The 18,132-nt window shown below is 41.3% G+C and overlaps 1 protein-coding gene across 1 annotated transcript; it reads right to left on the minus strand.

Moving 5' to 3' along the window:
• Positions 1-3,327: 3,327 nt before the first annotated feature.
• LOC139550374 (carbonic anhydrase 4-like) lies at positions 3,328-17,798 on the minus strand. The gene is made up of 9 exons (XM_071361238.1): positions 17,757-17,798; positions 11,990-12,056; positions 11,872-11,898; positions 11,534-11,704; positions 11,242-11,390; positions 10,500-10,595; positions 10,308-10,386; positions 9,967-10,133; positions 3,328-6,501 (listed from the first exon to the last, which is right to left on the minus strand). The coding sequence occupies exons 2-9, from the start codon at positions 12,054-12,056 to the stop codon at positions 6,295-6,297; spliced, it is 963 nt and encodes a 320-aa protein (XP_071217339.1). The 5' UTR covers positions 17,757-17,798; the 3' UTR covers positions 3,328-6,294.
• Between the last annotated feature and the right edge of the window lie 334 nt (positions 17,799-18,132).

An 18,132-nucleotide genomic window follows, 5' to 3' on the forward strand; every position in this document is an offset into this window, starting at 1 on the left:
TAACCACTGCTTCATACTCATGAAACATCTATTATTTTAAGATTAACCTGTAATGTGCCTAATGTAGAAAATACATCAGCCAATTCTTAATCAATTCAAATTCGAAATTCTTATTTTCTAAACGACTGTCTTTTGTTACCTTCACTAGTCTACATCTCTTCCCTTAAATTATATAAGAGTTTGTTCTGACACTAGAATAGGGAGTATTGCTGATCTGCCATCAGCTGTTTAACGAACTGGGCTGTCACTGGAATTAGCTGTGTTTGTCCCGAGAATCCTATAGTTTTGGTATATTTGTCAGACATGGGGAGATGAGAGGCATAACTTGGATTTACACATGTGTAAGTGGCTCCAGAATCTATCAACATGGGTGTGCCTCTGTTCTCTATTTGAACCTGCAGCATAAGTTCTTGATCAGCTCTCGTGGATATCATTGGAAACCGACCCTCCCCTGTAGGATTCTCTGGGCATCCCTAGTATCCCTGATTAGGCCCCGCCCATAGGTTAACAGGGCCCTGTGGTTGTCTCTGATTGTTTTGCCAACCATCACAATGTTCATAAACGAACTAAAACATTTTAAAGTTCATTTTAGGTTTAGTAACCTCTTTCCTAATTATTTTACCCCTCCCTTCTATAATCCACTCCTTCTATTAACTATTTTCCAAGGTAGGGCTATCCACTTCCCAGTCAAGCGCGCCAACTAAACTGACTTTTTGGGGATATAAAGAGGGACTTTATCGAACTAAAGGACCATGTGTTATGTAGCTGGGACCCTTGTGATTGCAAACAGAGGAACATCTTCAAAGGTAAGTTATCTATTTTATCGCTATTTCTGACTTTTGTGATGCCTCTGCTTGTTTGGAAAATGTTTGTAATGCTTTTGTACGCGGGGCGATGTCCTCAGATAATCGCATGGTATGCTTTCGCCGTAAACCTTTTTAAAATCTGACAAAGAGGCTGGATTAACAAGAAGTTAAGCTTTTAACCGATGTATAACACTTGTATTTACATGAATGATTATTATTACTATTTATGTCATTTGAATTTGGTTCTCTGCAATTTCAGGGTTGATTAGTGATTCACATAAAAAGGAGGCGAGTCTGAAGGAAATGATAACAGTACCTCACTAATGCTGTTCTCGTAACCAAGTGGGAAGTGAGAATTTACCACATACAATTGAGGAAAACCCACTTGAACGGCCCTCCAGCTAGTGGGAAAGTCATCATCCCTGAGATCCAAATTCTACCACTTGCTGACCTCTGATGTCACCTACTAAGGAAGTTACTTCTATAACAGCATTTTCGGCAGTTATATTATTTTTAATGTATTTATTTAACCTTTATTTAACTAGGCAAGTCAGTTAAGAACAAATTCTTATTTACAATGATGGCTTACCAAAAGGCTAAAGGCCTCTTGCGGGGACGGGTGCTGGAATGAAAAATAAATTAAATAAAAATATAGGACAAAACACACATCACGACAAAAGAAACAACATAACTCTACAGAAAGTGAGACCAAAGACAACAACATAGTATGACAGCAACACAACATGACAATAACATGGTAAAAACACAACATGGCAGCAGCACAAAACAGGGTACAAACATTGGGCACAGACAACAGCACAAAGGGCAAGAAGGTAGAGACAACAGCACAAAGGGCAAGAAGGTAGAGACAACAATACATCACGAAAAGCAGACACAACTGTCAGTAAGAGTGTACATTTTTTTTACCAGGCAAGTCAGTTAAGAACAAATTCTTATTTTCAATGATACCCTAGGAACAGTGGGTTAACTGCCTTGTTCAGGTGTAGAATGACAGATTTTTACCTTGTCAGCTCGAAGATTTGATCTTGCAACCTTCTGGTTACTAACCCAACGCTCTAACCACTAGGCTACCTGCCGTCCCATGACAATACAACATGGTAGCAACACAACATGACAACAATATTGATATTGTCCATGATTATTGTCCATGATTGAGTCTTTGAATGAAGAGATTGAGATAAAACTGTCCAGTTTGAGTGTTTGTTGCAGCTCGTTCCAGTCGCTAGCTGCAGCGAACTGAAAAGAAGAGCGACCCAGGGATGTGTGAGCTTTGGGGACCTTTAACAGAATGTGACTGGCAGAATGGGTGTTGTATGTGGAGGATGAGGGCTGCAGTAGATATCTCAGAGAGGGGGGAGTGAGGCCTAAGAGGGTTTTATAAATAAGCATCAACCAGTGAGTCTTGCGACGGGTATACAGCGTTGACCAGTTTACAGAAGAGTATAGAGTGTTGTGATGTGTCCTATAAGGAGCATTGGTAGCAGATCTGATGGCCGAATGGTAAAGAACATCTAGCCACTCGAGAGCACCCTTACCTGCCGATCTATAAAGTACGTCTCCGTAATCTAGCATGGGTCGGATGGTCATCTGAATCAGGGTTAGTTTGGCAGCTGGGGTGAACGAGGAGTGATTACGATAGAGGAAACCACGTCTAGATTTAACTTTAGCCTGCAGATTTGATATGTACTGAGAGAAGGACAGTGTACCGTCAAGCCATACTCCCAAGTACTTGTATGAGGTGACTACCTCAAGCTCTAAACCCTCAGAGGTAGTAATCACACCTGTGGGGAGAGTGGCATGGCTGCCTTCCAAGCAATGGGAACCTCCCCAGAGAGGAGAGACAGGTTTAAAAGGTCAGAGATAGGCTTGACGATTATAGGGGCAGCAACCTTAAAGAAGAAAGGGTCTAAACCATCTGACCCAGATGTTTTTTGGGGGTCAAGTTTAAGGAGCTCCTTTAGCACCTCGGACTCAGTGACCGCCTGCAGGGAGAAACTTTGTAGCGGGACAAGGGAAAAAGAGGGAGGAGCATCGGGGCTGGTCACATTAGAAGGGGAAGGAGATGACGAATTGTTGGACGGGCAAGGAAGCATGGCTGAGTCAAATAGTAGACCTGTCTTAATGAAGTGGTGATTAAAAAGCTCAGCCATGTGCTTCTCGTCAGTAACAACCACCTCAACTTTAAGGGACATGGCCAGCTGTGAGGTGGAGAGTTTATTCTTCAGGTCTTTAACCGTTTTCCAGAACTTCTTGGGGTTAGACCCACAGAGAGTGAACTGCTCCTTAAAGTAACTGACTTTCAATTGATCAATTTGAGGTAATAAGCTTCTAGTGTTAACGTGCAGAAAACCCAGGCTTTTACGAGAGCATAAATCAGTGAAACAGATATTGGAGCACAAATCAGAAATGGGACTAGCAATAGTAGATGGGCCATGGTGTATATGCACATTTCCAGATATCATCAACAGTAATACAATCAAGGCAAGGAAGAGGACAGGGAGAGCTCTGTAGTGTTGATTTATGACATTTGATTGTGCATTAGATGGCAACAAGATCATACTGTACAGCAATTTCATCAGGTAACATAAATACAAAGCCGGCGAGAGGTGGTTAGAATAGGATGGGAGGCCAAAAGTCTGAGTAACCAATAGAGAGTCAGAGTCCCGAGTGTGGGAACAAACATAGTCTGTCCCACGGTTGGGTAAACAAGAAAGTTCATATTCAACAAAGCATGAAGGAGTCATGTAAAATGTAACAACAAAAAGCTATCTATTAATGTTTCTTTTTTATCTCTATAATTTGTTTACAAACATGATAGCTGGACATTAAATTGTTGGTTGACGCAGCTTGTTGGCCATTAGCCAATCGGGATTTCTCAACGAGTTCAAAGCACATGAATTCATCTAAATGGTATTTACGACTTCACAACTGGTAAATTCCCACCTCCCACCTGGTTGCAAATGCAGCACTACTAAATATACAGAATTCATTGAGGCAATAGTGTAAATGTGGAAAAGTAATTTAGGCACACTGAGACATGCATTCAGGTATAGCACCTAAGTCTACCGCCGCCCTAAGGCTTCTACACTGCTGTTGACATACGATGACTGTTCACGACAACTGGAAAAACTGCATTGACTAAAGGAATGGCTAAAACCCATTTTGCCCATTCCATTTCACAAGAAATGGCAGTTTGTCAATGTTCATTAATTGTCTTTTCATTCTAAGGCAGACACCATGTCAACATCCCTTTAATCCACAGTAACTGTTTTGACCCCAGCCCAAAACACCCAATTCCACCTATTGTAATTTGATAAATAGTAATAATTTTTTTATCAAGCTTTTTCTGTGGACATACTTTAATTACAAGTTATTCATACCACCAGAGGGTGGAGGGGGACCTGTATCAATTATTTTGACCAGTAAGACAGATCATCTGCCTAGATATAGCTATCCACATACTCACCTAAGATTGTACTTTTCTATACCACGTATCATAAGACTGTGTACAAAACCAAAATTACCTTATTTTTGTGCATATAAAAGTCTTCCAATGCATATAAAAATCTTCCAACAAAGTCGACCAAAAAGTCGGCTCTCAGGATCACTTTTTGAAGTGAACTGATGTACTTGTGTACTGCCTCTTTAAATGGCAGTCGCGTTAATAACCTCTTGACGCTAGGGGTCAGATTTTTCTTTATTTTTTAAATAACGTTCCCAAGGTAAACGGACTATTTCTCAGGTCCAGATCGTAGAATATGCATATAATTTACAGATTAGGATAGAAAACACTCCAAAGTTTCCAAAACTGTCAAAATATTGTCTGTGAGTATAACAAAACTGGTTCTGCAGGCGAAAACCTGAGAAAATCTAACCGGGAAGTGATATATTCTTTTTTTAATCTGTGTTTCCTGGCCCGTCTTTCTTCCATTTAAAAGGGTATCAACCAGATTAATTTTCCAATGGCTTCCACAGGCTGTGACCAGGCTTTAGACATAGTTTCAGGCTTTTATTTTGAAAAATGAGCGAGATTTTTCAAAAGTAGTCAGGTGTCCTCTGAATAGTTTCTGCCCGCGAGAGGGGAGCTCTCCATTTTCTTTTTCTCTCTTATTGAATAGGTTACGGTCCGGTTGAAATATTATCGACTATGTTTGTTAAAAACAACCTGAGGATTGATTAAAAAAAACATTTGACATGTTTCTACGACCATTACGGATACTTTTTGGAATGTTCGTCGAACGGAACGAGGCTTTGGTTTTCTGAACATAACGCGCAACCCAAATGGCGTTTTTTTGTTATAAAAGTAATATTTATCGAACAAAAAGAACATTTGTTGTGTAACTGGGAGTCTCGTGAGTGCAAACATCCGAAGATTATCAAAGGTAAGTGATTCATTTTATTGCTTTTCTGACTTTTGTGACCAAGCTAACCAAGCTAATATAAGGCTAACTGTTCTAGCATTGATTGATACACTCACAAAAGCTTAGATTGCTTTCGTTGCAAAGCATATTTTCAAAATCTGACACGATAGGTGGATTAACAACAAGTTAAGCTGTGTTTTGGTATATTTCACTTGTGATTGCATGATTATAAATATTTTTAGTAATATTGTTGAATCTGATACGTCTGGGAATTTTCTTCTGCCTTTCAGCACCGGAACGAGGCTGTAGTTTTCTGAACATAACGCGCAACCCAAATGGCAGTTTTTTTGTTATAAAAGTAATATTTATCGAACAAAAATAACATTTATTGTGTAACTGGGAGTCTCGTGAGTGCAAACATCCGAAGATTATCAAAGGTAAGCGATTAATTGTATTGCTTTTCTGACTTTCGTGACCATGCTAATTTGGGGCTAGCTGTTCTAGCATTGATTGAAACACTCACAAAAGCTTGGATTTCTTTCTCTGTAAAGCATATTTTCAAAATCTGACACGATATGTGGATTAACAACAAGCTAAGCTGTGTTTTGGTATATTTCACTTGTGATTTCATGATTATAAATATTTGTAGTAATATTTTGCGCCCTGCAATTCAGCGGTTGTTTAGGAAAATGATCCCGTAAAAGGGATCCGTGCGCAGATAAGTTAACTACATAAATACAGCATTAATATTACTTAAAAGTTCAGAAAACTAAGTGATACTTTAATAAAATTATGGTAAATTAGCTTCTTAGTATTGTGGGTTGAATTTTGGAAAAAACCTGCACATTACATATTTTTTCATTATACAGTACATTAAAATGTACATTAAAATGTACTGTAATTTTGCTAAAATAAGTCTGTTTCGGTCATTTTTCTTTTTCAGATAACATTAATTACATGTCTAATGATGTTTGGATAATAAATAAGTTGATATTTTGCTATAATTGTTGCTTTTTCAAATAGTTTCTCCTTGGATCAAAGTGAACCCTGTTGGTAATCAATGTATGTATGGTAGTGCACTTCATGTGAGGCGTTACTCGCCGTCACTAAACCCTCAGCAGCATCCAGGCCAGGGCCATGAGGGCCAGAGAGGAGCACATTGTGGAGGCTCCTGACACAGGCGGGGCTGTGGTTGGGCTGCTCTGGGTCGTCACCACCCAGTCGTTGACAGGCTGGATGTTCCTGAAGACGTTGGTCATCAAGTCAGAGGTGGAGTTGTGGTCAATGTGCACTGTTGTGCTGAAGAGATCAATCTGAGTGGAGAAGGTTAATGAATTACTGGATCATAGACATAACTGTAACATCAGGCTGGCCCAATGGCTTTACCCACTGGGCACAAACGTCAGTTCAACATCTAGTTTCAGTTGAGCTGCCAAGTAATGTGAAATCAACTAAACTTTGAGATAACTGCTCTCCAAGTAAATATATAAATATATCACAAAAACAACTTTGAGGCATGTCATTGCATTCTGGTTAAAAGTTGAATAAAAATTACAAATTACTGAAATATACAGTATGTACAGATTGTGGTATCTTAATTTGATCATCCTGTTGTTGCTTTTACTGCATTCAAGGTTTAATAAAAAGGTTTCTAAAGTTTGTGATTTTCATTTCAGACTTGACATTCCCTAACAAAAAATGTAGCAACCCCTATAAAAGAAAATCAAAAATTATAATCCACATAACAATTCATATTTCCTGTTGCTGCAGGATTATTAACCTGCTGTTTGAAACTGTCTCAAAATTAAGATACAGGATATGTACAGTTGAAGTCGGAAGTTTACATACACTTAGGTTGGAGTCATTAAAACTCGTTTTTCAACCACTCCACACATTTCTTGTTAACAAACTATAGTTTTGGCAAGTCGGTTAGGACATCTACTTTGTGCATGACACAAGTAATTTTTCCAACAATTGTTTACAGACAGATTATTTCACTTATAATTCAAAGCATCACAATTCCAGTGGGTCAGAAGTTTACATCGACTAAGATGATTGTGCCTTTAAACAGCTTGGAAAATTCCAGAAAATTATGTCAGGGCTTTAGAAGCTTCTGATAGGCTAATTGACATAATTTGAGTCAATTGGAGGTGTACCTGTGGATGTATTTCAAGGCTTACCTTCAAACTCAGTGCCTCTTTGCTTGACATCATGGGAAAAATCTAAAGAAATCAGCCAAGACCCCATAAAAAAAAGTGTAGACCGCCACAATTCTGGTTCATCCTTGGGAGCAACGCCTAAAGGTGCCACGTTCATTTGTACAAACAATAAACACCATGGGACCACGCAGCCGTCATACCGCTCAGGAAGGAGACGCCTTCTGTCTCCTAGAGATGAATGTACTTTGGTGCGAAAAGTGCAAATCAATCCCAGAACAGCAGCAAAGGAGCTTGTGAAGATGCCGAGAAAACCGGTACAAAAGTATCTATATCTTCAGTAAAACGAGTCCTATATCAATATAACCTGAAAGGCCGCTCAGTAAAGAAGAAGACACTGCTCCAAAACTGCCATAAAAAAGCCAGACTGTGGGCCTCCCGGGTGGCACAGTGGTCTAGGGCTCTGCATCGCAGCGCTAGCTGTGCCACAAGAGACTCTGGGTTCACGCTCTGTCGCAGCCGGCCGCGACAGGGAATGTTGGAATATATCACGGAATATTGTTTTTGAGTAAAGCTACGGTGTGATGAAAGTGATGAAAGAAATAAAAGCTGAAATAAATAATTTCTACTATTATTCTGACATTTCACATTCTTAAAATAAAGTGGTGATCCTAACTGACCTAAAACAGGGAATTTTTACTAGGATTAAATGTCAGGAATTGTGAAAAACTGAGTTTAAATGTATTTGCCTAAGGTGTATGTAAACTTCGAACTTCAACTGTATGTTCATGACTTATTGCAGAGTCAATTAATACATCACATATGAATCATTTTTTGTTGTACCGTGGGGCGAAGCACAATTGGCATCGTCCGGGTTAGGGAGGGTTTGGCCGGTAGGGAAATCCTGTGGCAGGCCGGGCGCAGTGCGCGCTAACAAAGGCAGCTAGGTGCACAGTGTTTCCTCCGACACATTGGTGTGGCTAGCTTCCGGGTTGGAGGCGTGCTGTGTTAAGAAGCAGTGCGGCTTGGTTGGGTTGTGTTTCGGAGGACGCATGGCTTTCGACCTTCGTCTCTCCCGAGCCCGTACGGGAGTTGTAGCGATGAGACAAGATAGTAATTACTAACAATTGGATACCATGAAAATTGGGCGGAAAAAAATTAAAAATTTAAAAATTTAAAAAAGACAGACTACGGTTTGCAACTGCACATGGGGAAAAAGATCGTACTTTTTGGAGAAATGTCCTCTGGTCTGATGGAACAAAAATAGAACTTTTCGGCCATAATGACCATCGTTATGTTTGGAGGAAAAAGGTGGAGGCTTGCAAGCTGAAGAACACCATCCCAACCATGAAGCATGGTGTGTGGGTGCTTTGCTGCAGGAGGGACTGATGCACTTCACAAAATAAATGGCATCATGCGGAAGGAAAAGTATGTTGATATATTGAAGCAACATCTCAAGACATCAGTCAGGAAGTTAAAAGCTTGGCCGCAAATTGGTCTTCCAAATGGACAATGACCCCAAGCATACTTCCAAATTTGTGGCAAAATGGCTTAAGGACAACAAAGTCAAGGTATTGGAGTGGCCCTGACCTCAATCCCATAGAACATTTTTGGGCAGAACTGAAAAAGTGTGTGCGAGCAAGGAGGCCTAAAAACCTGAATCAGTTACACCAGCTCTGTCAGGAGGAATGGGCCAAAATTCACCCAACTTATTGTGGAAAGCGTGTGGAAGGCTACCTGAAACGTTTGACCCTGTCACGACTTCTGCCGAATTTGGTCCCTCTCCTTGTTTGTGCGGCGTTTGGCGGTCGACGTCACCGGTTTTCTAGTCGCCACCGATCCACATTTCATTTTCCATTTGTTTTGTCTTCATTGTACACACCTGGTTTCCATTCCATAATCATTGTTCCACTATTTAACCCTCTGGTTTCCCACTTGATTTGGTGCGTGTTTGTTATTGTCAAGTTGTCTCGTTTTGTGAACTGGATTATTTTGTCTCCTTCATGGAATATTGTTTTTGAGTAAAGTTACGGTTATTACTCATCTCTGTGTCCTGCGCCTGACTCCGCCTTACCAGCATCACCTAGACAATTCAAAGGCAATGTTACCAAATACTAATTGAGTCTATGTAAACTTCTGACCCAGTGGGAATGTGATGAAAGAAATAAAAGCTGAAATAAATCATTTCTACTATTATTCTGACATTTCACATTCTTAAAATAAAGTGGTGATCCTAACTGACCTAAAACAGGGAATTTTTACTAGAATTAAATGTCAGGAATTGTGAAAAACTGAGTTTAAATGTATTTCCCTAAGGTGCATGTAAACTTCGAACTTCAACTGTATGTTCATGACTTATTGCAGAGTCAATTAATACATCACATATGAATATTTTTTTGTTGTACCACCCCAGTACATGTTCTCTCTTCACTTATGAAGCTCATGTTGGGTAATATTTCGGAATCATTACTTTTATAATATTTCAAAAGCAGAATGGATAAGGAATGGATCCTGCACTTAGAGATATTTGAATACAGTCCATGTTTCTTGTCGGAGCTATGTTTATTTCCTGCTAAGTAGAAATTGTATTCAGTTTAGTGTGAAATTGTTGCACAAACTCACCAAATCCTGGCTGACTTTGATAGGGTCCTTGAACACGGTCCAAACCACAGCCTCATTGCAATTTGGAGTGGTCAGGGATCCAAAGTAACGGTAGTATTTGGTACGGTCCACCCCTTCCAGGAGCTCATCCAATGAAAAAGCATCATGAGTAATGTTTATATACTCATCTGGAAGAAGAGAGAGATAAAACGTATACCAAAATAATATGGTACTGAAATGGAACAAGCAATTAACAAATGTTGAATTCAAAGAGAAAAATTCAACCCAAATCCTCTTCAAAACTTTCTTTCGAAGGAAGTAGTTCTTGATCAAATCAGAACCAGTTAAATCTCTCCTCTCACCTTTTAGTGTGATGTTGGCCAAGTATGATGTCAGAGTATTCCAGGCTGCTGGTGAACCAGTCACATTACTCGGCATGGCCTTTTTGGAACAAGATTGACTTTATAAACAAACTCAGCAATAACACACTGAAATGCCCAATCTATTGTGGAAAAATGGATGCCATTTCTAGGAAGGTTAAAGCATCCACTCACCTCTATGAAGAAGCCAAGAACAGCGAGTCCCATGTCGTCTGCAACGGCCGCGGTCGTATTACCATTGAGCGAAGACTTGGCATTTACTATGTGCAACTGAAAGGTGAAGCATAACAGATGATCTATAAATGTTATCTGAATCGATTGGAAAATTAAAACGTTGGAATGATACATTTAACTGCAATCTACAATCTGCCTCTACAGACTACAATCTGCCATACTTACAGCTGTTCAAAATACATTTTAATTAATGATATACGTATATGCTCCGATTCTTGAGGAATAGAATGTATAAATGCCTAATGAGCTCAGTACAACAGTCGGACTATTGCACCATTTATGAATTTGAGAGAGGTTACGTCTCCCCATCTGTCAGCTTTCTAGTAAACCAATTGGCAGGGATGCAGTTTGGCTGGAGGGGAATTCATTCAGACTGGACTAAGGCTAAATGAAGACCTTGACATTGATCCATTGCAGTGTGTTATATGTGCATCAGTATGAGAAGTGTCACCCCATGTGACATGGGCTACATTCAGATCCTTAACCTTTCTCCCAAAGTGTACTAATACACTCTTCCCTGCATGAATTTAAATTCATGGATTATTGTTTGGAATATGGTGGAAACTCCCTCCAGCCATGCTTGCACAAATCCAAGAAGTGGGAGTGTGGAAGGGCGGGGGGCATAATTCTGGAGAAGGGTAGAGAATCAGAACGCAGCAATGTTGCGTTGAACCTCCCATACCTCCATGGGGTAGCGTGTTCCATCCACTGTGTGCTCCGACCCAGGTACTGAGGTACCATTCCCCCAGTGGAGGTGAAACTGCAGGCTGTCATAGGCCTCAGACAGTGCCCCACCTGTAACCTGGACTCCACTAGTGAGCGTCACTTTGACTGAAAGAAAGAGAGGAGGAACAAAACAGAGGAATTGGTTACATTTTGCACATAAGGGTTCCTGGTTTGGTTCATACATTATCCTCAAGTGGGACTTTGTGTGTATGGATTGAGAAAGCAAGGCATCCATCCATTCTCCTCACCAGTTTTGCCAGTGTTCTTGATCTTGTTCATTGTGGAGTTGTCTCCGTATTTGGTGAAAGTGAAGGCAGTCAGGGATTCATCGCCCACTGCCGATGCAGAGACGATGTTGATGGGAGACTGACGGGATCCGTTGCAATGTTCAGTGACAATGTTGGACCAAGTAGTGTCATCTTAACATGGAATCAATCATACCATGGTGTCAATGTACCGTCGCTTTATAAGGGTCATATAATATGCTAATACATCAATTCTATAGTCTATTATCCACTGCCATCACAATCACTTCAATTTGTGAATACAAATTATACTGTAACCAGGAGGTAAAACCAATACTTACCACAACTAGGATCATGGTAACACCACACTGTTAACATTGAAGAAGGGAAGAAGTTATGCAGAGTCACAACATTGATAGAAGAGTCACAGTCCAACATAATAATGGAATAATCACTTACAACCGCCTGCAGCACTGTATGTAGTGGGGACGAAGAGTGTCGCAACGATAACCACAAGTCGATTCATCTGAAAGTGAGATAAAGGCAATTATGAATGGAGAGACCACTAAGCACCGACCAACGTCGGAAGTCCATGGATGTTGAAAAGTGGTTGATATTTGGTCAGTCCGCCCTGGCCTTGATTTCAACATCGCACAAACGTAGATTTTTTTTTCACTATCTTATCTAGAGCAACTTAGTCAGGGAATTCAACTAAGGTAGATAAACAATCACATTTCATAGTCATAGCGAGTAGGGGTGTTAACCCGATGTCCTGGTTACAGATGTAGGATCTTAATTTGACCCAGTTTGCGACAGCAGGAAAATAATCCTGCAGCAACTGGAAATGCGAATTATAATGTGGATTATTGTGTTATTTATTATTTTTATCATCATCATCATCATCTGGAAATTATCAACCTGGCCCCATTTCCATCATTGCCATATAATTACCCCCCTCATTCCTATTTGGCATATATCACTCCTCACTTCTCCACCTGTTAGCTGATATGTGTTGAGCGTTCTGGCACAAGTGGTTTCCTGCATCATCCATGTGGGTAGTACAAATTGGTGGTGGATGAGGTGAGCGCTTTGAGCATCCGGAAAGGCGCTATATGAATGCAATTCATTAAAATGATTTTGTTCTTATAGCAAGTAAAATGTTTCTAGAACTTTTTACTGAGAATGTTGTTGAAGTTGAAATGTTCGGTTGGTTCTGATGCTTTTGAAAAAAGCTAACATAAGTGCAAGTGACAGATGGGAGCAATTATAGATATTCCATAGTGCAATCTTATTTTTTTATATATTTTTTTACATGACTGGAGACCCCAACCTCACACTCTATACAATTCATACCTTGGTAAATTACTAGGCAGCCTGAAAACAAACAAATAATGTATTAGCCCAGCCAAATAAATGACTTGTGCACCACTTAAAACACGTTTGCCTCTATTTTCGGCTCGCAGAAAGGAGGCGCAAGTGTCAAAAGGACATTATAGTTTGCAATTTCGTTAAGTAAAAACTTGCACAGTGGCATTTTCCAGCCTGAACGCCAGGTTCGGAAGTTTTGCTGTCTAACGCCAGGTTCGGAAGTTTTGCTGTCTAACATCAGCTCACTTGCGCTGAGGGAGAGGGGTGGCAATATTTGAGGTGTGTCCTTAAAAACTGACGCAAAGGTGCCATTTCCATGCAGCACTAATGGGCAGTTAAGACCCACAAAAAGTCGGTCTTAACCGTACCGCAGTTCATAATACCAGGTAAAGATAGATTCAAGTTGGATATTCAACTGATATTCGCCTGTAGTTTTCCTTACATCCACAAACAGCAGTTAGGGACCGTCAACATAGTGACAAATCAACATTTTCACATTTCAATGGCTCTTAAACCATTACTCCTAAAACGTTCAAAACGGGTTCTAGCTAACCCGATGGCATAGACACACATTGCACACACTTTTTTTTGTCAGTTTAAATCTCAAACTATTTTAAATTATTTATAAAAAAAAATGAAATTCAATAGCGCCTTGGTCATGTGACCCACACAAGGAAGTCAGGAACCAATACACGCAGTCAGTCAGGAAAGCAACGGCTAGCTTTTTCAAACAGAAATTTGCATCCTGTAGCTCTAACTCCAAAAGGTTTTGGGACACTGTAAAGTCCATGGGGAATAAGAGCACCTCCTCCCAGCTGCCCAATGCACTGTCACCACCGATAAATCCACGATAATCGAGAATTTCAATAAGCATTTCTCTACGGCTCTGCACTCCCCGCAGCTACTTGCCCAAGCCTCCCCAGCTTCTCCTTCACCCAAATCCAGATAGCAGATGTTCTGAAAGAGCTGCAAAACCTGGACCCGTACAAATCAGCTGGGCTAAACAATCTGGACCCTCTCTTTCTAAAATGATCCGCCGCCATTGTTGCAACCCCTATTACCAGTCTGTTCAACCTCTCTTTCGTATCGTCTGAGATCCCTAAAGATTGGATAGCTGCTGCGGTCATCCCACTCTTCAAAGGGGGTGACACTCTAGACCCAAACTGTTATAGACCTATATCCATCCTTCCCTGCCTTTCTAAAGTCTTCGAAAGCCAAGTTAATAAACAGATCACTGACCATTTTGAATCTGACCGTACCTTCCCCGCTGTGCAATCCGGTTTCCGAGCTGGTCACGGGTGCACCTCAGCCACGCTCAAGGTACTAAACGATATCATAACCGCCATCAATAAAAGACAGTACTGTGCAGCCGTCTTCATCGACCTGGCCAAGGCTTTGACTCTGTCAATCACCCTATTCTTATCGGCAGACTAAACAGCCTTGGTTTCTCAAATGACTGCCTCGCCTGGTTCACCAACTACTTCTCAGTTCAGTTCAGTGTGTCAAATCGGATGGCCTGTTGTCTGGACCTCTGGCAGTCTCTATGGGGGTACCACAGGGTTCAATTCTCGGGCCGATTCTTTTCTCTGTATATTTCAACGATGTTGCTCTTGCTGCGGGTGATTCCCTAATCCACCTCTACACAGACAATACCATTATGTATACATCTGGCCCTTCTTTGGACACTGTGTTAACTAACCTCCAAACGAGCTTCAATGCCATACAACGCTCCTTCCGTGGCCTTCAACTGCTCTTAAAAGCTAGTAAAACCAAATGCATGTTCTTCAACCGTTCGCTGCCCGCACCCGCCCGCCTGACTAGCATCACTACTCTGGACGGTTCTGACTTAGAATATGTGGACAACTACAAATGCCTAGGTGTCTGGCTAGACTGTAAACTCTCCTTAAAGACTCATATTAAACATCTCCAATCCAACATGAAATCTTGAATTGGCTTCCTATTTCGCAACAAAGCCTCCTTCACTCACACCGCCAAACATACCCTCGTAAAACTGACTATCCTACCGATCCTCTACTTCGGCAATGTCATTTACAAAATAGCTTCCAATACTCTACTCAGCAAACTGGATGCAGTCTATCACAGTGCCATCCGTTTTGTCACCAAAGCCCCTTATTCCACCCACCACTGCGACCTGTATGCTCTAGTTGGCTGGCCCTCGCTACATATTCGTCGCCAGACCGATTGGCTCCAGGTCATCTATAAGTCTACACTAAGTAAAGCTCCGCCTTATCTCAGCTCACTGGTCACGATAACAATACCCACCCGTAGCATGTGCGCCAGCAGGTACATCTCACTGGTGATCCCCAAAGCCAACACCTACCTTGGCCGCCTTTCCTTCCAGTTCTCTGCTGCCAATGACTGGAACGAATTGAAAAAAGTCGCTGAAGCTGGAGACTTATATTTCCCTCACTAACTTTAAACATCATCTATCTAAGCAGCTAACCGATTACTGCAGCTGTACATAGCCCATCTGTAAATAGCCCACCCAATCTACCTAGCTCATCCCCATATTGTTTTTTTTAACTTTTCTGCTCTTATGCACACTAGCATTTCTACTTGCACATCATCATCTGCTATTTATCACTCCAGTGTTAATTTGCTAAACTGTAGTTACTTAGCTACTATGGCCTATTTATTGCCTTACCTCCTTACGCCATTTGCACACACTGTATATAGACTTTCTTTTTTTTCTTTTTTATATTGTGTTATTGACTGTATGCTTGTTTATTCCATGTGTAACTCTGTTTTGTTGTTGTATCGCACTGTTTTGCTTTATCTTGGCCAGGTCGCAGTTGTAAATGAGAACTTATTCTCAACTAGCTTACCTGGTTAAATAAAGGTGAAATAAAATTCAATTAAAATAAACACCATAAACAAGATTCATAATGTACACTCAGTGGGCCTACACGTTGGACATCCTTGTTTTGTCAATTTGCATATCATGAGTTTTTGCACACAAAAAAGATTAAGATTACAATTTCAATAGCTCCTTAGTCTTATTACCTACAACCCTCAAACTATGTTCAGAATATCCACTGAGTAGCCATATATGTAGCACAACCTTTTGTTTGTCCATTTTCATCTCAAACGTTTTTACATTGATTTTCAATGTTTTTCAATGTTTCTAATTTCAATAGCTCCTTGGTCATGTGACCTACTGGACTCAAACAAGGTTCAGAATGTACAATCAGTGGGCCTACACATTGCACACCCTTTAGTTTGTCCATTTTCATCTCACACGATTTAGATTAATTTTGTAAACTTTAGAATTTCAATAGCTCCTTGGTCATGTGACCTACTGGACTCAACCAAGGTTCAGAATGTCCACTGACTACCCTTCTATATTGTACACCCTTTAGTTTGACAAATTTAATCTCATGCGGTTATACATTCATTTTTTTACTTTTTACATTTCAATAGTTCCCTCATCATGTGACCTACAACCCTCAAACTACTTTCAGAATATCCACTGACAAGCCTTTTACATGTTAGTCCATTTTTGTTAGTCCATTTTAATCTCACACGATTTTACATTAATTGCCAGCTCTGTTCCCCTGAAGGACAGTGTCACTCACACACCTATTCATTTGGGCCTCTAGCCAGGTGACCTCTGACTCCAGGTCTCTAGGCCTACATTCCCTGCCCGCCTGCCTGGCCCTCTCCCTGGACCTGAGAGTGTATAGCTTACTCCCTGGAACTACAGACCTCCAGGCCTACACACCTACTCTCCCTACCTGGTCGACAACCCGGTCGACACCGGTCAACATCTCACTGGGTATCACTCATCCTCGCATCCCGGCCAGTGCTCAGCCATCTCCATAACCTTGCCCACCAGGCGAACCGGGGCAACCAAACTTAAGCACCCCTCCCCGGACACTAATACGTCTATATTTCCGCTGTCAGGAACCACATGAACCTGGTAACCCGAAACAGGCTCTGTGCACCTGGTTACCCTGAAACAGGCTCTGTGCACCTGGTAACCCGAAACAGTCTCTGTGCACCTGGTGACCCACCACACGGGAGCCCCTTGGGAGCCTAGACTAAGTCTCTGAGTGAGGCTCCCAAGGGGCTCCCGTGTGGCGCAGCTGTCCAAGCCACTGCATCTCAGTGCAAGAGCTGTCACTGCAGTACCTAGTTTGAAACCAGGCTGCATCACATCCGGCCATGAATGGAAGTCCCACAGGGACAATTGGCCCAGCGTCGTCCGGGTTTGGCCAGGGTGGGCTGTCATTGTAAATAAGAATTTGTTCTTGACTGACTTACCTAGTTAAATGAAGGTCAAATTAAATTAAAAAAATTAAATCCCCACTCCAACCTCCATGGCCCCTGTGTCCGGCCACCCCTGCTCAGACTGAGTGCCCCCCATATTGAAGCAATGCAGTTAGAACAATGTGGACTACAAACATGTTCAACATATTTTTCAAATATGGGGCAGGCTATTTAAGAACTAGGCTATAACGGACTAACATTCAAATTGAAGTTGATGACAATGCCATACATAAAATACCATAAATAAACAAATGGAAGAAACCACATATTTAGCCATGGAGCATGTAATGATTGGCCAGCCAGTGACGGACCAAGCCTCGACACACCCACAACTTGTTTATTCATAAAAAAACAGACCTTTCGTGCCACTGCCAGCATTGCGCCCATAAAATAAAAATAGCACACATACAGTATATCTGACACACCCCCAAACCTACTGTATAGCCCTACCGCCAGCGCTTACATTTACCATTGCGTTAGTTTTGTTAAAATAGAACCCATCATTTCTTAAAAGCAGGGCATATTGTGGCATCAATGTCTATTTGCATCAATGCCAGAATCATCTTACCTTGAAGCTGCACCTGTCTTCACCTGTCAGTCCTGTGCGCTCAGCCTCCCATCCTTCCTCTTTTTATTCAGTCGCACACCTCAACTAGGTAAACTAAACACGCCTCCTCTGATCACCTTGCGGGAGGGTGTATGTTGAGGCTTCTTTCACCTGGGCCAACTTTAGAGCAGGCTCAACCCTTAAACCTGTGGTGCCACCTCTGCCAGGGGGGTTTCAAGTTCAAGTTCAAATTGTGGGTTAAAAGTTGTGTAGTAGGCCTACGGTTTTAAAAAAAAGGCAGGCAGAAGGCAGAAAGGCAGAAAGTTAGGTGAGTTTTGCCTGGAAATGTGTGCAGTTCCTGTTGCAATAACAGTCATTCAAGATTAACTGGGACCTT

Source organism: Salvelinus alpinus, chromosome 23, assembly GCF_045679555.1.
Source record: "Salvelinus alpinus chromosome 23, SLU_Salpinus.1, whole genome shotgun sequence".
NCBI classification, from domain to species: domain Eukaryota; kingdom Metazoa; phylum Chordata; class Actinopteri; order Salmoniformes; family Salmonidae; genus Salvelinus; species Salvelinus alpinus.